Source organism: Poecilia mexicana, unplaced genomic scaffold (genome assembly GCF_051168715.1).
Source record: "Poecilia mexicana isolate PSO_F unplaced genomic scaffold, ASM5116871v1 scaffold_22, whole genome shotgun sequence".
In the NCBI taxonomy this organism is placed as follows: domain Eukaryota; kingdom Metazoa; phylum Chordata; class Actinopteri; order Cyprinodontiformes; family Poeciliidae; genus Poecilia; species Poecilia mexicana.
Window position 1 is genome coordinate 9,695,223 of NW_028263391.1, and position 20,966 is coordinate 9,716,188.

The window sequence follows — 20,966 nt, forward strand, 5'->3', positions numbered from 1 at the left end:
TGATTTAGGTTCAGGCTTTGACTAGGTCATTCTAATACACGATTATTCTTTGATCCAAACCGTTCATTTAGCTCTGGCTGTGTCTTTATCCAGGTGGAAGGTGAAACATCTTCTCCAGTTTCGAGTGTTGTGCAGCTTTTAAAACGTTTTTCTTCCAGGGTCGCCTCGTGTTTAGCGCCATTCATTTCCTGAGCAGGCACCACCTCAGCATGATGCTCCCACCACCATGTTTCACTGTTGGGGTTTCTTCCACACTTCCTGAATTCAGAAGATTTTACTTCAGGGTAGCAGAGTAAAGGGGAATGAGTGCATATAAGCATTTTTCTTTGTAAAATACTCGTGTTGGTCTGCTCCACAAAACCTCAACAAAATACAAATGTGGAAAAATTTCCATGTGAATGAAAGCGTTTTTTTGTTTTGTTTTTCTTTAAGGCGCCAGCCTCCTGTTGCATCACATTGTCAACGCAGAGCTTTTCAATTTGCTGTTTCAAATGCGCTTTTGTATTTCCATGATTCAGCACAATGTCATTCTTTTCTCTGGCAGATGAAGCTCTGAGCTTTTGTTCATCAGTTTGCTCTTATTTTCAGATTTCTCTGATTTCTTTTCAGCGGTATTGATGGGTTATCTTTTGGTTCGCCCTGTTAGAGTGAGAAAACCCATCACCTGTTCACACCTTTTTATTACTATTACTATTATTATTTTGAGGAGAAAATAAATGTTTATATGTCTCCCTTGGCTTTTTTTTTTCTTTTGTGTGTGCATCTTTTACTACTGTGACTCAGAGGGGACTGAAGTCACAGCTTCAGTGGAGAAATATTTATATACACAAATTGACCACAAAGGTATAAACATGTGAAAAAAGAACAAAAAATAAAACAGTAAACTCAAACACAGAAGTGAAAATCAACTAGAGAAGTGAGACTTTGGGGGGAGTAAAAGTGGCTTTGTCCTGGAGAGAAATGACAGACTTCACAGTCAAATGGAGAAATTAAGAGAAACTCACGTTAAGGTGGGACTTTGCAGCACGCAGGATGAAGGTGTTGGGGTGCGTACAGGTGGCGTGGCAGAGACTTTCCTGTTGTTCTGCGTCGGTATGCGTCGCCCTACCTGCTGGGCCTGTTTGCTCTCCGGTCTGGTCGCTCGGCCCATGACTATAATAGAGCTACTGCACCAACACCCCCTGGGAAAAATATCACAGATGCCACATCATTTACTTCTTACACGCACGGCAGGTTTGACTCGACAAGTCTAGCAGGTTCACACGGCATCGTGTCAGAGTGTGAATAAAATAAGGGGGTAAAAAAAAACAAAGTGCATGTGAAAAACAACAAAAAAACTGTTTCCTCTTTAAACCTATATAAATGATTTTTAAACCATTTAACTCGGCTAAATGGACACTTACAGGTCGTAAACAGCTGGATTTGTGCGTCAGAGAAGAGGACAGGTGAGATAAGAAATGTAAACACAACCGTGGGCGTGTCCAAGGCTGTGTTTCCTTTCACACTCTCAGGTCGTATATAATCCCTGCTGAACCTGGTGCTGCACACACACACACACACACTGTGACACACACTTCACCTGTCTCTGGTGTTGCTGTGGGAAGATTTCTCACCTTTGGACTGCAAACAAAGTTTCTTTCCTTCCGGGAGTCGTGAACTTCAACCTCACCTCTGGCCTTTTAAGATCTTTTGTTTGTGTGTGTGTGTGGACGGCTGTGTCTTCAGAGCGAGTTAAAGCGGCGGGGTCAGAATCGTTTTGAACTTGCTTCACACCTCTCCAGTCACTCTCCTGCATCTGCAGGTGGACGTTCTTGGCTTTTCTGGTTTTGAATCTTGGGCTTCACGCAGAAGCGCTGTGACTGTTGGGGTCTGTTTCGGAAATCCGGGCGCGATGATGCAGGAGGTGTCCATGGTGACGGCCTACGACGCCAGCGCTATAGAGCAGATGAGTGAAGAGGAGATCCTCGCCTGTCTGGTCGCTGACACAGGGCCTACGTTCAATGTAAGATTCATTCCCTCTGGAATGTTTGTATTGTGGTGTTAATGCATGAAAATGCACTTTGGTTAACAGGACAGGTTTTTCATCTCTTGCAGGTTTTAAATATTTTAATTTAGTGAAATATTTTTACTCTCCCTGGGTTTTCCTTTTGCCTCGACTTGATCACTTTCTACACTGACTCCAATCAAGATTTCCATCTCTGATGCCAGTTTGAGTCATTTAATATCAAGTATTTATTGATATTTTTCTCAGTCCAACATCTGCATTGCATCACAGGCTTGAGGATTACATCACCGAAACATAATAAAGTCCTTCAAACGTGTTCACGATAACAATGGTGGCTTTAAATTAAACTTTTGTAGTATCTCTATTTTTATACACACAATTGCGTTTGGGAACATCTGTTTGGATTAAATGTACCAACAGAAATTACGTCGTTTTCTTGACCAGCTCAAGCGTTTACTGCATAAACTGAAAAATATTGGTAGATTAAGCTTTCCTGTGAATCATTAAACTATTATTAAGTTACACGACCACTTGTATTTTACGCTTTTACCGCCGGGTTTGTTGGTCTCGTTTTGTTGTGACACCTGCTTCACTGCATTGTCCTAAAAGGGAACTTGGCATCTTCTTTAAGTAAAACGTTCGACTATCTGATTCAATCATTCCTGGTATGTGAAAAATAGACATTATTCCACAACATTGGAAAAAAAATCCCCATGCCATCATACGTGAGCCACCATGCTTCACAGTCTGACAAACTGTCTGCTCTCTCCAGATGCCAAAGGAAGCATTTTGCTTTCATGAGTCCAGATAAAGGTGCATCCTCTCTTTGTGTTCCAGTTCCTAATATGCACTGGAAGCTCGTCACCATGTGTTTTTACATCATTTTTGGTGGATTTTTACCAATGATAGCTTGGCTTCACAACTGTTTGTTGCTGTACTCACAGGTAAGTGAGGAACCTGATCATTCCAGATCCTCTCTGACCAACCATTGGCTGAATATCTTGCCTTTTTTCTTTCGATCCTTTTGGATCTTCCTCCATTTCTTTCTGGGTTTGCATCTCCCATTTTGAGATCCTCAAAACTGCTGAGGTTGATCAGTGAGGGCCTCTGATCCAAGCACTTCTACTTATTTTGCATCTTGAGGTTTTGATATGTAAACCAGTCTAACAGTTTGATAAAACCATCCATATTATGTTTAAATCAAACATAAGAACAAATAAGCTTACAGTAGCTTTCTCTGTTTCAGCGTCTTTGGAGAAATTTTCATATGTAACATGCTATTTTTTTTTTTTTACTTATCTGCTTTTACTGCTGATTATAAGAGTTAAGATAAGTTACTCCCTTTAAGTACAGATCTTTTTTAGCTCTCAAGTTCCTAAACAAAGTCATGCTTTCCTGTTTTGAAGCTGTTGTTTCGCTTTAGATGAAAGGCAATGCTTCTGACCCACTGTTTCATTTTGAACAGGAAAGATCACATTTATGCAGAGCGCTTCAGTTTACTTTGTCTCTCTGCATTCCTCACGTGAGCCGTCGCTGACTGGCCATGACAAAGCATAAAGCCCAACGCCAAACACAATTCCTCCACAAGTCAGATTTCTGATTCGCGGCACCCTGAAAAGATATTGGATTCGTCGTTTTTAGGTATTTAAGACACGAAAATCCATTTCATGCTTTGCCTTAAGCCTCTTCCGTCCCCCATAATTCCCCAGATGCGCTGTAGATTACCGCGTCCCCCATGTACTCAGCTTTATCTTATCTTTGATTTATCCTTGTTTGGATCTCGTTCTGAGGCCTGTTCTTGATTTGTCAAGCTCATCCTACATATCTCTTTATGGGAGAGATGGATTTCTCCATTTCATCCAAACGTGTCAGGTTTTCCACATTAACAAGACGTGTCTTTTTTTTTTTCCTTCTTCTTCCAAGGTCCCCACAAAGAAAGTGAAACTCGGGGAAAGTCGTCTTCAGATCATGGACGATGACCCTGTGGACAAATACTTGGTCAGAATCAACTCCTGTCTTCCTCTTTTTCTGAAATGATTTGATTTTCTCTCTTCAGCTGCAGAAACCCAATGCTTTTTTTTCCTGCAATTTGCAGAAAGAAAACCGTCAGCTCCAGCAGGCCAGCCTTCGCCTGGAGCAGGAAAACGATAGCTTGGCGCACAGACTAATCACCAGCAAGGTTGCTTTGAGGAACTCTCTAGACGAGGTACTACTAAGAGGTCAAACTAAGAAAGGCTAAGGTTTTGCATTTCAGGACCTCATTTATATCGCATCCCAGCTATCTAAAATGCAGCCCGGCCGTATTCACAGCAGCAGTCAAAAGTTTGAGGGTTTGTCAAGGTACAGCCGCAGCTTTCCGTGTGCTTTGTTTTTACAAGATGGATCAGCTTATAGAAAAAGGGGGTTTTCTTACAAAACTTTTCCTGTATTGAGCGTCATCAATCTTCTCACCATGTTTCCTTTCTCAGCATGGTGTGTTTTGATGCTGTGTTTGTACCATGACATTTTGGGTTAGGGTACAAACAAAGAGCACCTTCTTCCACGTGTGTGCCGTGTCAAACTGCATATCGAAGGAGAATCCCTACAAAATGTGAAAAAGCAAAGGGGGACGCTTTTACAAGGCATCACCAATATAATGAAACAAGCATGTAATGGCGAGGATCTGAGTGTATTTTCATGTTTTCCAGGCAGAAGACAGAGTAGACGAGCTAACCAAAGAGCTCCTTAAGATCCAACATCGACTGCAGGCAACTGAAGATGAGAAAAGAGGCAAAGAGGAAGAAGCTGCCATGGTGATAGGATTTTTTTTGTTTGCAGGCCGTTGTAAGAAAGAAAAGTTAAAAAAAAAAATATATATATATATAAAAATCTTTTTTTGTGTGTAGCTGAAGGAAGTGTTTCGCAGAGAGCTGGAGAGGGCTGAGCAGGAGATTAAAAGATCGTCCGGTATCATCTCCGACTACAAACAGGTACCGGCAATTGATGGCACCGTTTGTGCAATCAGAGTGTCCTTCAGCGTTCTCACAGATGCATGTAGGTGTGATTGGAGGAGGTTTCATTTGATGAAGTCGATCTGTCTCTCAGATCTGCTCTCAGCTGACGTTGCGTCTGGAGAGGCAGGAAGCCGCCCACAGAGAAGAGTTGGATGCACTCAAGGTGAGTGCTCCACTCTTGCTGCAGATGTCTGCTTTTTATGTTATTTTTATGTTGCACTCATACTTTTTTTTTTGTTAGTTGTACAATCTTTTTTCTTTCTAATTGTCATCTTCTAGAGCACAATAGAGGCTTGCTCCCAGTGTCGACACGTTGCAGAATCGATCCCCACAGGCCACGGCGCTGACACACCGGTGCATGTGGAGGCCGAACCAGGCGGGCGGGAGTCCGACGAAAGCCCCCGACAGGAAGACGGGAACGGGAAGGACCAGGAGAAGGAGTCTCTGAAGGCCCAGATCAGAGCGCTGGAGAGGGAACTGGCCCAGACCAAGCTGCAGGTGGTGGAGGCCAACTGCAAGATTCAGGTAAAATCTGACTGTCTGGACATGTGCAGACCAGCAAAGAGCCGTCAAGATTTTAATGAGGATCAAAGCTTTAAGGCGTGATCTGCCATGTAGTACGCATGATGAGGTTGATCGAAACATGGAGCATCACCCCTCTCCCATTTGTTGTTTGCGGCATCCAGTCAGCTGAAAGACAATTCTCGATTTACGTTAAAGGGGAGAAAGGGCTACGTAAAGCAGATGTTTTTAGCTTTATATCATGTTATGTTTTTTTTCTCACAGATCAGCCCCTCTCCCACTCAGCACCTCCAAAGTTAGATTTCAGGGATTCCCCCAGTGTATCATAAGCCTGGCGGGCCTCCAGGCTTTACTTGTACCCCACCAGGCTTAGCATTGCTTATTTTTTTAAATTCCCTTTAAAATATTTGCATTTTTTAAGACTTTATAGTTGGTATTCAGGTATTAATCTTCCAATCTTTCAATAACACATACTCAAGTGATATTTTCAAATTCCCTGTCAACTAAACATTTTTTAACTCAAAAGCACGACGGGCCGCTGGATGAATGACCACCGGGCTGAGCAGGTTTACTTGGGGAAACCTTGGATTTCTTTTATTTCATGTTTGACATAATTTATAACTGAGGGTGATATAGAGGGTGGGCCATAAGTTTCCATACATAGAAAAAATAAACATCTTATAGTGGACAACCGTTTTTATTCTTGTGGGACTCCATTTCCAGTTTTCTGAAACTTGCAAATAAGTTTAGCCACAGTGTCGTGTGTGTGTGTGATGCTCGTTCCATGTTTCCTGTTAAAGTTTCGTGCAACCATGCGACTGCTTCCCGATCCAGCCATCAATATAATTTCAGTTCTTTGCTCTTTTGTCAAACGGATCTTCTTGGGTATCTGAAATATAACAGAAATGTACATTTTACATTCTCTTATACATGGAAACTTAAGGCCCACCCTGTAGTTACTTAATTGTGCGGTAAAATGGCACTATGTGCCTGGAAAATACATGTTACCGCCCCTTTAAAGACAGAATTGGTTGTTTGTAAAGATATGAAATATAATATATATATCATATATTATATATATCATATCATATATAATAACCACATGAGCAGTAAAAATTAACCCATTACTCGTAATAAGGAAGGGCCGTTTATGTTGGTTTATTTTATTAGTTTGCTTCAAATATGGTCAAAAAATATAAAACCAGTAAAAGAAATAAAGCTATAATCTAAAATAACCAAAAATGTTAATTTTATATAGATATATATATGTGTGTGTGTGTGTGTGTTTGTTTGTAATACCTTGGGGGGACGATTTTCCTGACATGTACTACGTTGTGGGGACCGGAGCCTGGTCCCCACGAGGGGAAACCCTGTTTTTGGGTCAGGGGTCAGAGTTAGGGCTAAGGTATGAATTGAGTTTTGGTTAGGGTTAGGTATGTGATGGATAGGGTTAGGAAAAGGGTAAACGCAAGGTTTAGGCTGTAGAAATGAATGGAAGTCAATGGAAAGTCCCCACAAAGATAGCAACACAAACGTGTGTGTGTGTGTGTGTGTGTGTGTGTGTGTGTGTGTGTGTGTGTGTGTGTGTGTGTATGCATCTTTTATTTAACCATGAAAAATAACTCGAGATTAAAAGCCTCTTTTCCAATGTGACCTGGCCAATAACAGAAATTTTACACCGATTGCAGTATAAAACCCCAACAGGGTTTCTGAAATGCAATAGGAAGAAGTGGAAATTTCTTGTAATCTTATCCAGTTCCTCTGTCTCAAAACGGTTCTTGTTTCGTCACGTTGGTGGATTCATCATTGGCCATGAGATGGTGACGTTTGGGCATTCCTGCATTTCCACACTGACGCTTTTTCCACATTTCCACTCCGCAGATAGAAACACAAAAGTTGCTGCTGATAGAGAATAAATATTCTGGAAGGTGGACTCCTGTTCAAGGAGTAGTTTGGATTCTTATCAGAAATATTCACCTTATCTGCTGTAGGAAGATGACAAAGTACAGAGAAGTGGGAGGCTAACAGCTAGCTAGAGGGTTAAAGTACCATGACAATCTCACAAAGTCACAAACGGTCACACAATCACTTTACACAGAAACATCAACAATCCGGGTCAAAATCTGTGACGTAATGTAACCAAACATAATGAAGGAAAGCCTTAAGATGCAAACACAAAGAAAAGTAATTATATAATCTGCTAGAGAGATGTAGTCTTTTCATGGTGTTGCAGCAACATAAGAAAACCAAGAGAGGAAGTTGATAGTTTCACCTTAGTCAGGGTTTGAGCCAGAAATCCTGACACTGTCAAAGATGAACTACAGTAAATGTCTCTGATTTCCAGAAATAATTTTCACAATTTTCCAGGAAATTGTTTAATTTCCAGGAGGCAATGTATGCTTTTTGCATAATACTAATGTTAAAACATTAGTATTGTTGTTTCTAACATTTTTTCTTTGCATTATTTGGGGGTCTGTTATTTTGACCATTTTTCATTTTCTGCAAATAAATACAAAATCTTTGCTTGGAATTTCAGAGACATGTTGTCAGTGGTTCATAGGATAGAAAAACAATGTTTATTTTACTCAAACATAAACTTATAAAAGGTCAAATCAGAGAAACTGATCATTTTGAGTGGGTTCTTAATTTTCTCCAGAGCTGTAGATGTGTATATATTTGTTTTGACCAACTTATTTTCTCTTTAAAAAAAAAAAAAAAAAAAAAAAAAAGTCAACAGCATTTTCATTGTGCTTTGTACGCATCTTCTTTCATAGGAGCTGGAGCACCAGAAGGGAGTCCTAGCCAACGATCTCCAGGAAGCAAAAAACAACTGGATCAGCAAGGCCTTGACATCGCTGCGGACCACCGGGGCGGGGGGACACCATGGCATTGCCATGCACCGAGAGGGCCTCCCCACTCTGAACTGGAACCTCCACAGCTCCTCCATCTCAGGATCTACTCCTAAGAAGCTGTCATGGCCTCACAAAGACAATACGAAAAACGTTTGAATGGCTGGACTGCGTGTGTGCGCCGATAACATTCATCTTGACGGAGAAGTACCTGAGAGTACAGGCGATGATGTCACAGGGTCTTTCTATCGTTTTAAACAAACTGTAACTTGTAAATATTCGTATGTTTTCTTTAATGTCAAATACATTCTTAATAAAATTTTTGTGACCTCCTTACTGTGACGTAAAGAAACCTTTTCTTGTGGATTTCCTGAGATAAGCCGCAGGTTTTATTTCCTCTTTCTCTTTCGTATTAAAAGAAAAAACATGCTGCTGCTTGAGCAGAGAAGAAAAAGAAACGCTGGTGAGGCAGCATTATCTCTTATCTCCACGTTGGGCTGAGGAGAACAGCAGAACATAAAACTACCAGCAAGCATAGGGCATAGAGAAAGTAATTCATATTTATTAAACTATTTAGACAAAAACTGTGGATATATTGATGGCTGGGACTGTGTACGTCACAACTATCATCCTCATTTTGGGTGTTGGAAGTCAAGCTCTGGATCTTCTCAAAGCAACTTCAGTTTTAGGAGGTGAGTCTGGATCTGATGGCTAAAATATTGTGTGTGATGTAGCAAGAACTTTACAAAGGGTCACCACAGAAACATTGTTATTTCTCTGTGGGTCAGGATTAAGTTTTGATATTGTTGTTCAAATGAATATGTAGTGTTCTAGCTTGTCTTGTGATCATACTGTTGCATTTAAACTGTTTATGTATTTGGCAGTGTATGCTACACACAATGCCACAACCTTAATTTCCCACGGCACTTTGTTTTTCTACAATATAAGAGTCAAAGGAGAAAAAAAAAACACTATGATCTTACATACTGAAAAGGTAATATTTTAGTAAAAACTGTTTTTATCTCATAACATCAGATTAGACAAGAATAAAGACAAAAACCTCAACACATTTTCTTTGTGTTGTAGATTGTGTGCCAAAATTCATGCTGTCACACTGTATTTTAGTAAAAACTGATAAGTTGCATTAATAATTAAACCAGTGCAGGTAAAAAAAATGATTGCCAAACAATCACAAGACAAAGTAAATGTACCTTCTCAACCTCTTTCTACTGTTTTATGACCAATTCTTTATGTTCAGCAGAGGTAGTGTTAGCTAGTGCTAACTGCTTAAGGCATTCTTCTGACATTTTTATTATACAGGGTAGCTCACTAAATCATTGTTTCCTACGTTGTAATTCTTGAGAGATTTAATGAAGATTACCCAAAAAATTCACAATTTGTGACCCATCGTTTGCTAAAAACAGCCAAATTTTTCTGCTCACAGTACAAACCTGCCCAGCATCTAGATTTATGGAATGATTTGCAGTTTTCTAGTTTGTACCTCATTAAATAATTAAAAATGTCCTTTGTGTCTTCTTGTTGTGGATTTTCTACGTAGTAGCTTTGAGTTAAACAAAACCCTTATGTTGCAACATAAGACAAACAGAAAGAGAATGAAAAACAGAAACCATACCAGGGGGTTTGCTGATGGAAAAAGATTAAAATCTGTTGTTTTTTTTGTTTGTTTTTTTTCTGGTTCAGATCCTCCCTCCACTCCCAAGGTGCACTGCTGGTGTTCCAGCTATCCCAATGTGACGTTTTGCTCCTGGCCAGAACCTCTGCCCTCCCATCCAACACAGTACATCGCTACCTACAGGTAGACCACAACCATGTTTTGGCTCTTCCAGCAAAGAAAAAATATAAAAAAAATAGGATAAATCCTCAGGTATATGAATATTTCCTCCTGACAGTGAGCGAGACGGTAACGCTGACCCCAAGACGTGCCACTTGGTCCCGCCCGGCTCTTCATCCTCCGCTCTGACCACAGAACCTCCGCCTTCACTGTCTGAGCAGGTAGCAGCAGATCAGGGGGTTTTCACAGCTGTTCTTAGATTAAATGAAACCCAAACAGGCCTGTTCATCTGCAGAGAGCATTACATTCCACCACAGGATCACAGAGTTGAAATAATTTCCCAAAAATTCCATTGTCAAAAAAAAAAAAAAAAAAAAATCCCTCATCAGATTTTTGATTAAAAGTTTTGGGAATTCTGAGGGTCCATAAAACAGCTTCAAGTCAATGTTTTAGGATGACCACCGCAAAGCCCTGATTTAGTTTAATAGACAGGTTATGGAAAAAGCTGAAAAGGTTTGTGAAACAAGGCTGCTAACATCAAGAGGAATGGGCCAAAATTACAGAAAACTGCGTTGAGAATGTTTTTGACCGATTCCCAAAAATGCTTTACCCAGCTCATGTAGTTTAAAAAGCAATTCTGCCAAATATTAGAGAAATATATGTACCGTATTTTCCGCACTATAAGGCGCACCGGATTATAAGGCGCAACTTCAATGAATGGCCTATTTTAGGACTTTTTTCATACATTAGGCGCACCGCATTATAAGGCGCATAGAATAGACGCTTCATACTCTATTATTACACATCCACATTAATAAAGAAATGGTCCCCGAGTACTTTATATAGTAGGCTGGCCCAGTCGTTGTTTCACTCACGGTGTTGGTGTTGCGATATTATGCCCAACTGCTTTCTGGGTAACACAGACCAACCGACACGCTGCCGCTGCAGTCTCTGTCTCTCTTCCCCTGCCCCTCCCCCCCTTTAAATGTATTATCAAACTTTATTAACAAACCAGTGTTCTGACAACTATCCCAGCATGCACCGCGCACTACTTCTTCTACGGGGAAAAAGAAGTTGGCGGCTGCTTACCGTAGTGGACCAACTACGTAAGCAGCCTACTGCATGTCTGTGTAAACATGACGTCTTTCATTTCGATCTGAGTTAATTAGCGTAGCATTTCTGCCGGATTTTCACAACATATCAGCCACGACAATGGACAGGGGAACCAACAAGTTCATGTCATCTTTTTTGGACGACATCAAGGTGTTTGAGCAACTGGATGCCTCCAACATTGTGCGCGTCACAGCTAAAAGCTACCGATAGATGAGGAAAACAGCAGATCCTCACACCCTCAGCATAAATATAGCTGTGGACAAGATCACTGATGCCTATTGTTCTTGCAAGGCTGGGTAAGTCGGCATTCATGGTTTTGATGGTCCACAATGTACATTAGCATATGTTTACTACTGTAGCTTGTGTTTGTGAGACGGTCACGCACGTGGTAGCTGCACTGTGACCTAAAATGGGCATTAGCCAATGAAACGCGGCCCCTGTGGTAAGGTCCGTTGCTGGACCTGTTGTGGCTCAATATTGGTCCATATATAAGGCGCACCGGATTATAAGGCGCACTGTCGGCTTTTGAGGAAATTGAAGGTTTTTAGGTGCGTCTTATAGTGCGGAAAATACGGTAAACTCCAGAAACTAAATGAAATATAAAAAAAATTTCTTTTCTGTTTTCTTATATATATAAATATCTATCTCAACTCTCAGCTGTAGATAGAGCGTTGCCTCAAATCGTCACAGTTCCAAATATATTTCTTTTTTCTTCTGTTTTGCAGCTCTGGCACTGTCACTTGCCCAACCTGAAACTTCTCACTGAATACATTCTCAACATCACAGCCGTTCATTCTGGGGGAAGCAGCTTTCATCTATCAAGTTTCATGCTGGAGGATATTGGTGAGAGGGAACATTTTTTGCTGTGTCTGACAAGTTTATGCTCTATCTGAAGACAAAAACAAAAGTAGACGTTTTAATACTTTCTATCATATTTAGGTCATACCATGAAACAGGCCATCTTTATCGATCATCCATGAAATTTCAAGACTTGTCTCTCTCCACAGTGAAACCAGATCCTCCTGTAGATGTCCGGGTTTCCCCTCTTGCTACCAAACACGTCCTGGTGGAGTGGTCTCCTCCTCCCACCTGGACAAGCACCGACATCTTCCCTCTGAAGTACCAGATACTGTACCAGTGGGAAATCAGGGGCAGCCCAAAGTTTAACAACGTAAGGGGAAAAAAAAACAAAACAAAAAAAAAACATCACATGCTGAGTAAAAGACAGCAATGTGTTGACACATATCTTTTGTAAAAGTTGAAGTTGCCTCAAGGCAACCTCATGAGCTTCTAAAATTCCCTTCATTTCCAAAATCCACAGACTTGCTCAGTTTTGTAATATTTTGCTAAACCTGTGGTTGAAACAATTACACAGCCATCTTGAGAAAGTAGAAGACAAAAATAGGAGGCTTTAGTTGTGTCTGTGTTTTGTGAATAATTATTCGATTTCCGTCAACCGTCTTAGAAAAGTCTTTTAAATCCACAAATGAATAGATGCGTCAGATTTTCTCTGAGCATCTGTCAAAAACTCTATCAAATACTTCACAAGGAGAAATAAGCGTCTTAATTGTAAATAGAGTGCGTAACTGAGCACAATAGCAAGGCTAAGAGTTCTACAGCTAAGATCTAAATGCAGTGCAACTTTAAGCTTATACTAAAATAAGGAAGGTAAAATGGTGAAGTTGAAAACGTACCAGTTTAATAAACCGTACTGGTCAGTAATAAAACAAGGCCAATGCACCTTAACAGAGCACAGTTAACGTTCACCATTTAGCACACTTAGTGCAACTGCTCTGTCTCAGAACTGTACAAAACAACCCTTCAAACAGGATACATACATAAAAATAAGCAAACAAGGCTGAATGTATCAACTTACACCATTCAGTCTCTTGAATTAGTAAAGCAGTCCGTTAGCTTTACAAACGTTGCAGGCCTGAAGGGACCCAGTTAGCATTTGTCCTCGGAATAGCAGTTCCAAAGATGGCGGCTCCCAGAACAAGCACGAGGAATGGGTTACTCACCCCACCATGGATTACCAGTTTTAAACGAACGGTAATAAAACGGCTCCAACTCCAGTCCAACAGTCCTTTCCGGCTCACGAGCGTGGTTCGGGTCTGCAGCTCCAAAATCCAAGCAAGACGTTGAGCGTGGTCCGGTTCTGTGGCCTCAAAAAACAGGCAAAGCGTCCAGGGAAAAGTTCGTAGCTCCAACTGGTTAGCTAAAAAATAACAGTCCACAGCGATATTAGCTGTGTCCGAATTCATAGATCCAACCTCGTCCATGAACGGATGCCGACCAACTGCCAGTACGTAGCAGTGGGCACGTACACCTCCAGTGCCGTTCTCACCCCCGTCCATCACAGCCAATCAAATTGCTTAAACTTGATTTTACCCTTGACTGACCAGACCAGTAAGGTAGAGACAAGTAAAAACGATGCATTTACTGGCGGTAGTAAATAACAGTTACTAACGAAACGCTACATTTACTGCGCGTTTTAAGACAACGGAAAATACTTGTGCGTACTATAATGTTAAGGACTTTTACAGTGGGTAAAGCCTCCAATATGTGAGTGTAAAACTATTAGGTTAAGTAAAAGGCAACTAACACTGCTTAAGGTGAAAAGGCCTACAGTACATTGTATTTAAGAAAATGTTTAAGGTGCGTAGGAGAAAAGAGTTATATATATATAACTTGAGGGGTTACACTTATGTAAAATGTCAGCACATTAAGAACAACTTGGGACAGAAGTTAAATACATTTTTCTGTGTGTGCAAACTTGGCAAATAAAGCCGAGTCCAGTAGGTTTAAAACAAATTACTAAACAGCGAAGGAAAGTGTTGAAATATGACGTTACATCCTCAACTCTTAAAAATGAACACAATGTGGCACAACAAATTTATTCACCAAAAAAAAAGTAAAACTAAAAGGGGAAGGATGTGGACTCAAATCCATTAGCTTGTAGTAACATATATTTAATAACTCTGTCATTAACTAACTCTGTGACTTTTAGTTTTTTATATATTTGGTTAATTATATAAAGAAAAAGACCAAAATGATTGCCCACAGCTGTGTCACTGGTGATTTTGTGAGAGATATTTAGTGTGATTTTTCAAAATTTCTGGAAATCCCATTCCAGAAAATTTGTTGCTTTCCATTTTCTCCCATTTTGGTGTAATCAGTTCATCTTCTGGCGGTATGGATCCGGAATGAAGACTGATGCTGCTTCACTGCATTCGCTTCATTTAATAAAATAAGAATCATAACAAACCTAAATCAGATGCTCATAAGTCATTGAAGGAATACTAAAACCCATTTTAATGTACTAGATCGGCAATAAACCATCAAGAAACTCAGGAGAAACTTCAGAGTTAGAAAGAATCAAATAAAAAGTGAACACTTTCCCATTTTGACATGGTCAGTGGTCTAGTCAAATCATCATATATATAAAAATAAAAAGGCTGAAGCACTAAGTTGAGCCTGCCTCTATCAGAAAGTCCCAATTTCTCCTGTACAAAAGCAGTTTCAGTTTCGATTCTTGATATGTGATTATGTGCTGACACGCAGATCAGTCTAAGATCTGTTTGTGCAACATAACAAGACCACATGTGTTACAGCAGAGAAATGCCTTGATTTTATCTGACACTTTCTGATTGACTTGTTCTTCTTCTTCTTCAGCTGGGTCCGTTTGAGAACACCAAGGCCGAGCTGAAGGGGCTGATCCCAGGGAGGACCTACCAGTTCCAGGTGTGTGCTAAGGAAATGCTGGGCCTGGGCCAGTGCAGCGACTGGAGTTCACCTGTAAAAATCACAATACCAACAACAAAACTATAGGAACTTTCCCTCGCTTACATTTTCATGTATGCAGGTTGCTGCAAGAAAATATTCAGTTCTTAATTTATGATCTGAGCTGCAGAAACAATGCAACCAAGAGTTGTTGATGTTCCGTTTTATTTATGCCAAAATGTATTAATAATATTTGTACAGTGCAGAAATCCCATTTATTTTTCTATCTTTTTTTTTTTTTTACGATTGTTAAAAAAAGTTAATTGCTTGAACTGAAAAAGGAACGTTTAAATCGGAATAAAAACAAGATTACACACAGTATTTTCAGAGTCCGGTTAGTCAATCGGCCACATGCACCACCAGCGGGGTAACAAACTCAGAGTGCCTGATGCCCATGCTGAAGGACGGGGACTTGTGGAGATGCCCGTATGTCTTCTCCGGGCTGTACGTTCCCGGACCCGGAGCGGCAGAGGAGTAGCTGAGCCTCTTGGTCCGGCGCTGCATGGTGAAGGAAGGCTGTCGCTGCCTGTAGACGTCCGGGTCGGTGCTTCTGTACTGCCCCGGTCCCGGTGTTTTGGAGAGATCCTCGGACGGAGCGCCGGCTGTCCTCCGGCCCGAGAAGCTGTAGCTGGCGCTGGCAGGTTTGTGGGGGACTTGGGGACCCAGCAGTCCAGGAAGAGTGTAGCTGGTGGATTTGAGACAAAGTTGTTCAGGTTGAGAGAAACACGACATTTGAGTTAAATAATAAGGTTGTTGAGGGGACCTCTATTAACTTAGAAAAATATTCTGAGGTGTTTCCCATTATTCAGGAGATTACATTTCTGATCAACAATAAACTTTTGAAGGATATGGTTTGAGTCCAAGATGATTTTTCTCTGACAGTTTGGTGGCTATTTTGCATTAATGCCAAAACCACAATCCTCCTCTAATCAGTTCAAACAGATATTATATGCAAGGCAGCTGTGTTATTCTAGGATATAAAAACTTTTCCCAAAACAATGTTTTTACAGAGTCATCAATTGTGCGCTTATTGGGAGGAAACCATATTTGAAATGAATAATAATTTATGCCAGCTGCTTGGTATCAATGGAATAACTTAAAAGCCACTTGTGACTGTTGCCAAACCAGAAAGAAAAGAAATCTGAAAATAATCCAGCTAAGGGAAAACAGAGGAGTGAGCTTTTGCACGAACGTTACCTCACAGCTGCAGTATTTGCCTCCGTGTTTTCCTCGTGCTGCTCTCACCTGTTTGGCGCTGGAACAGGATCCACGGAGCGGTACCTGGTCCGCTCGGAGATGGTGTAGGACGGAGGCCTGCGGTGAGCGTTCAGAGGCGGCGCCCGCTCTGGGCTGTAGGCCCCCGGACCCGGAGTCTGGAACGGCTCATCTGTGAGCGGGAAAACAGAGTTTAGACGATTCACTCACCAGAGAGAAAAAACAAAAACAAACTCAGAAGCTACAGTCTTTAAGAAAAATATTCACACCTCTAGAAGTATTTCACATTTTGCCTCAGATGTCGTCGTATTTCACTGGGATCAAATTATGTGGGGATGTTTGTGAAGTGGAAGACAAATTATTCATGGTTTCCTTTTCTTTGTTTTTTTGCAAACTTATTCCTGAAAAGTGCAGCATGGATTGACATTCTCCTCATCTTCATTTGTAAAACCACCTTTTGCTGCTATTAAAGCTGAATTGACTTTTTAGTTTTTCTATACCAGCTGTGTGCATCTACAGTCTTTAAACAACAGCAGAAGCTCCGTCAGAACAGGGTGTCACTTAACATCGGTTATCAAATCAGCTGTGGTTGCTTTAAAGTGCTTTATAAATAAAGTTGGTATGGTATGGTAATCTTGGGCTTGAGTGGCCCAGTCAAAGGCCGGACCATTGACTGTGGCCACTCTTGCACACTGATATGCTTTAATCTAAATCATTACAAGATCTAGGTTTGTTTGTTTTTTGTTTTGCTGGTTTGTTGAACCTTCAGCACAGTATTGAGTATTTTGTGATTTTTCTTCCAGGATTACCCTGTGTGTAGGTCTATCTTTTCATCCCCACAACATGATGCTGCCACCGCCACATTTCACTGCTTAGTTAACGTCCTCAGGCTTGATCTGCAGTGTTTGTTTCCCATCACATGAAGAGTTTTGCATGTAGGCCATAAACTTTCGTTTTAGTCTCGCCTTCCTGTCTGGTGGCAGTCTTGAAATGGGACTTCTTCTTTTGTCCATTTTTCAGCAACGGCTTTCTTTTTACCACTTTTTTTAAAATTTACAAAGGACAGATTTGTTGTTGTACAGCCTGACTGGTTTATCTCCTGAACTGTGGATCTCTGCAGCCGATCCAGAGTTACCAGAAGCCTCTTGTCTGCTTCTCTGATTTATACTTTATCTAATCCCATGAATGACACAATTTCCTATTACGCATCTGGTAAAAACCACTTCCTCTTTCTGTTTCCTGAGGAAAAAAAAAAAGTGATTTGTCTGATGCTTTCCTGAGTCGCAGCCTTCCCTGATTTGTTTTCACCTCTCTTCCCGATTCGTCTGCCTCTTCCTGACATGGAGTAGGACGGTGTCTCGGTCCGACCAAACCGGGTGAGCTTGCCCCCGACATAGTACCTCGGTCCAGGGCTGGAGTCAATAGAGATCACTATAAAATACAAAAAAACGCTCCTTTGTCTCATTCTGCTGCAGTGGTTATCACTGTAATAGACAGTTTTAAAACACTGGAGCATTAAATTACTAATTTTATCATTAAATTTGTTGTTCAATTTTGTGTCCTGATAGATATGCAGTAAGATTTAAACTTACTGGCAGTGCTCATGCGGCCGTGGAAGGAGTACGCAGGGCTGCTGGGCTTGGTGAAGTCATGGTTAATGTATCCGACTGTAGGGGGCAGAGCGTAGCGCGCGGGGCCCGGTCCTGACAGGCGGGGCCGCGAGTAAAGGTGGGAGAGGAGAGTGGTGAAAATGAAGCGACGGATTCCAGCTCAGAGCGTCGCTGCCGCCTCCACGCCCGGCAAGTTGTGGCTCCGGCTGCTTTGCTTCTGATCATTCCCATCTGGAGGCCTTTGACTTATTTTTCTATGGTTATGCATTTTAACATTCTTCCTCTGTTGTTTTGGAAATGGATTCCAAACAACGTAAGGATCTCAAATCAGAAATGGAGCAGTGACATTGTGATGCTGTGAAAGATTTCACGGCAAAACCCAGTTTGGCCCTAATACAACCCATGTGGGTGCAAACACACACACACACATGCACACACACACGTCTTTGCATGGCTATCTTTATGGGGACTTTCCATTGACTTCCATTCATTTCTACAGCCTAAGCCTTACCCTAACTCTAACCCCCCCTCAATTCACACCTTAGTCCTAAATCAAACCCCTGACCCAAAAACAGCGTTTCCCCAGGTTTTAGTCCCACAAGGTTCCCACAAGGTATGCGTCAGGAAAATGATCCCCACAAGGTATTACAAACAAACACACACCCACACACAGGCATACAGATTTCTCCTACTGACCTCTTTCCCTAGCGGAGATTATTGGTCGTTTCCTCACCACCTCCTCCATGCTCCTCCAGCCTCGTCCTCTTTCCTTCTGGCACTAGAAAGACACATCCTTTCTTTTTGCTCTCTTTCGAGGCGAGTCGTGGCCTCCCATGTTGAATTATTCATGACCTGGAGCGGAGGAAATCCTATCTTGACCGCAGGCTCATAAGAGTCCGCAACTTGCTCCTCACACCTTTCCTCTGAGGCTCTCGCAGAACAAATGGTCGCCTCCACTGAGAGAAATATAAGGTTGATATCCAAAGAAATGAAAGGAAAGGAGCCTTGAGATTTTCTGCATTTTGACACCTAACACCTGTGTTACACCCAGGTTATATAGGGGGTTTTACAAAATAGAGGGAGAGAAAAATGATACTTGGTTTTTATTATTTAATAAGGAAAAATATTGCATTCCAGATGTCCTTCTAGATCTGAATCGCCTGCCATTATCCCCAAAATGGGAGCGAGTTTAACCCATTTTCTGTTGTCAAGCTTCATCGTTCCTGCTTAAGAAAGACTATCCCCAATGCATGACACTGCCACCACCATGTTTAACTCTGCTAGTTGTAATATTCAGGGTGAAAGTCTTTTTTTTTAACTTAAATTATATGAAACTGATACGCAGAAACTGTTTATTAACTGAGTTACATTTGAAGGAAATTGGTTGTTCTGGATTTTATTTAGAGGTATCAGAGTAATAATATATAACGGTCGCCCTTTTTTTATTTCTTTTTTTTGCTTTTTTCATGTATCATTTTGCTTCTTCACTGTTTTCTGATTTTTCTTTTCTGTCTCATAAAATCACATTCAAGGTCTATTCTTATTTTTGCAAGACATAAAACAGTTTTTAAACAAAAAGCACAGCAGCACGGCAGATGCAGAGGCTAACAAGGAAGACATGAGGAGGAGTTTGATAAATCAAACTGAAAAAACAATCATGCCAGTCACAAATATGCATTGCAACCCATATTAAATCATGTTTTCAATATTAGAGTAAAGGACTTAAACTGCACGATAACTTGTGAGTCGCCATCCAGGTGAGCAATACATGCTGACTAACTTTAAGTCAAATAAGTGTGAGGTCGATACCAGAGCAGGGAAGTAATGAAATACCTGCAGCTTCCTGTCCATGTCTGGAATTTCAGGACAAATTTCAGAGGGAAAGAAAAGCTGCATTTAGCTGCTTGTTCAGTGTCAACAATTCTCCAGTAACCAATTAGTCTGACATGAATTATTTAAAAACAAAAGACCCCTAAGAGCAGCAACAGCGTCGGTATAACCTTCCTAAGGCTCTGAAATACAGACCAACCAAGTGATTTAACACTATTACCGAGACAGAATTTATTTATTTTTGCAAGTGACATGAAGAGATTAGTAAAAGGCGGACTTCTTTCTAGAGGTCAGGAGTCACCGTCTGTCTCAAGCTGAAGGATTCAGTTGTCTTGTTTAGGAGGCGAATGGGGCCTCGCACTGCCACTTAGCAAATCGCCCTACAGGAGATTTGCAAACGGGACTGAAAAATGAGCTTCAGGACATGAAGAAATTAGATTCCTTGGTGGGGACTCAGCGTTCGAGAAAGGTTAAGAAACGGAGTTTCTTAACCTTTCATCCATCCATCCGGAGGACCCGGATGGATGGATGGACGGACGGATGGACGGATGTCACTGAAAGATTATTCCTATTCCAATTTTTAACATGTTTTGTTCTTGCAACCTGCTTGTACTTAATACTTTCATTTAACTTTCATTTAAGTGTTTCATTGAACACTCAATTTAGCTGTACTACAAATTGAGTGTTCAATTTGTAGTACAGCTAAATGGCTCAGAATTGACTTTTCACCTGCTTGAACATTTTTTCACTTCAAAATATCCTGGAAGTTTAAAAATAACTTCTTATTACAGCAGGTGGCATTCAAGGATTTCCAAACCATTCAAATAAATGTGAGGTTGCCTCCCAGTAAGTAAAATTATCTTAATTTGCATATTTTTACATTCAGAAGGTTATAAATAATACATATGTGGTTATCAGTTATATCTTAAATTGATTTATATTTTAAAATCTTGAATCTGTCTTTTTATTCAGTAAAATTATATTTTAAAATAATAATGTATAAAACAGCTCTTTAAGGTTTGTTTTTAGTATAGATTTAATAGTGAAAACATCTTAGTTGTATGAATTGTAAAATCTATCGTTTCTTACAGTAATTATTAGCTCCTGTTGATTTTTGTCACAATCTCCAGATGAGACACCTTACATTTTAAATAAATCAAAATGCTGAAAATATACAGAAACATCCATGGGAAAATAACCAATCAGATTCACATTGTCTTACAAATGAATCATTTGTCAACGATAGCAGAAGAG

At 40.7% G+C, this 20,966-nt stretch overlaps 3 protein-coding genes across 5 annotated transcripts; 2 read left to right on the forward strand and 1 right to left on the reverse strand.

Annotated features, from left to right (window-relative positions):
• The first annotated feature begins 1,532 nt into the window (after positions 1-1,532).
• LOC106929740 (rab GTPase-activating protein 1-like) lies at positions 1,533-8,705 on the forward strand. Of its 3 annotated transcripts, none has more exons than XM_015006860.2 (8): positions 1,533-2,002; positions 3,929-4,003; positions 4,101-4,211; positions 4,693-4,797; positions 4,891-4,974; positions 5,090-5,161; positions 5,278-5,523; positions 8,295-8,705. In XM_015006860.2, the coding sequence occupies exons 1-8, from the start codon at positions 1,892-1,894 to the stop codon at positions 8,526-8,528; spliced, it is 1,038 nt and encodes a 345-aa protein (XP_014862346.2). In that variant the 5' UTR covers positions 1,533-1,891; the 3' UTR covers positions 8,529-8,705. The 3 variants fall into 3 exon arrangements, with proteins under 3 accessions (XP_014862346.2, XP_087858591.1, XP_087858590.1); XM_088002464.1 differs by lacking the exon at positions 1,533-2,002 and adding an exon at positions 2,077-2,949; XM_088002465.1 differs by lacking the exons at positions 1,533-2,002; positions 5,090-5,161 and adding an exon at positions 2,068-2,949.
• A 119-nt stretch (positions 8,706-8,824) lies between these two features.
• ebi3 (Epstein-Barr virus induced 3) lies at positions 8,825-15,378 on the forward strand. The gene is made up of 6 exons (XM_015006863.2): positions 8,825-9,061; positions 10,071-10,185; positions 10,280-10,382; positions 12,000-12,117; positions 12,282-12,445; positions 14,950-15,378. The coding sequence occupies exons 1-6, from the start codon at positions 8,968-8,970 to the stop codon at positions 15,103-15,105; spliced, it is 750 nt and encodes a 249-aa protein (XP_014862349.2). The 5' UTR covers positions 8,825-8,967; the 3' UTR covers positions 15,106-15,378.
• Positions 15,379-15,396: 18 nt separating this feature from the next.
• Positions 15,397-18,636, reverse strand: odf3l2a (outer dense fiber of sperm tails 3-like 2a). The gene is made up of 5 exons (XM_015006862.2): positions 18,579-18,636; positions 17,865-17,975; positions 17,581-17,703; positions 16,303-16,444; positions 15,397-15,742 (listed from the first exon to the last, which is right to left on the reverse strand). Exons 1-5 carry the CDS (start codon positions 18,625-18,627, stop codon positions 15,397-15,399), a joined length of 771 nt encoding a protein of 256 aa, XP_014862348.1. The 5' UTR covers positions 18,628-18,636.
• Between the last annotated feature and the right edge of the window lie 2,330 nt (positions 18,637-20,966).

Bases quoted from the DNA above. Each gene is read 5' to 3' on its own strand.
- LOC106929740 (XM_088002464.1), top strand. From the start codon at position 2,719: ATGCCATCATACGTGAGCCACCATGCTTCACAGTCTGACAAACTGTCT. The intron at 2,950-3,928 runs GTAAGTGAGGAA...TCTTCTTCCAAG, and splicing joins GTTTGTTGCTGTACTCACAG to GTCCCCACAAAGAAAGTGAA. The intron at 4,798-4,890 runs GTGATAGGATTT...TTTTGTGTGTAG, and splicing joins AAGAGGAAGAAGCTGCCATG to CTGAAGGAAGTGTTTCGCAG.
- ebi3 (XM_015006863.2), top strand. From the start codon at position 8,968: ATGGCTGGGACTGTGTACGTCACAACTATCATCCTCATTTTGGGTGTT. The intron at 10,186-10,279 runs GTAGACCACAAC...TCCTCCTGACAG, and splicing joins CAGTACATCGCTACCTACAG to TGAGCGAGACGGTAACGCTG. The intron at 10,383-11,999 runs GTAGCAGCAGAT...TCTGTTTTGCAG, and splicing joins CGCCTTCACTGTCTGAGCAG to CTCTGGCACTGTCACTTGCC.
- odf3l2a (XM_015006862.2), bottom strand. From the start codon at position 18,627: ATGGAGGAGGTGGTGAGGAAACGACCAATAATCTCCGCTAGGGAAAGA. The intron at 17,704-17,864 runs GTAAGTTTAAAT...TGTATTTTATAG, and splicing joins CGGCCGCATGAGCACTGCCA to TGATCTCTATTGACTCCAGC. The intron at 16,445-17,580 runs GTGAAAACAAAT...TCCCGCTCACAG, and splicing joins CAGACGAATCGGGAAGAGAG to ATGAGCCGTTCCAGACTCCG.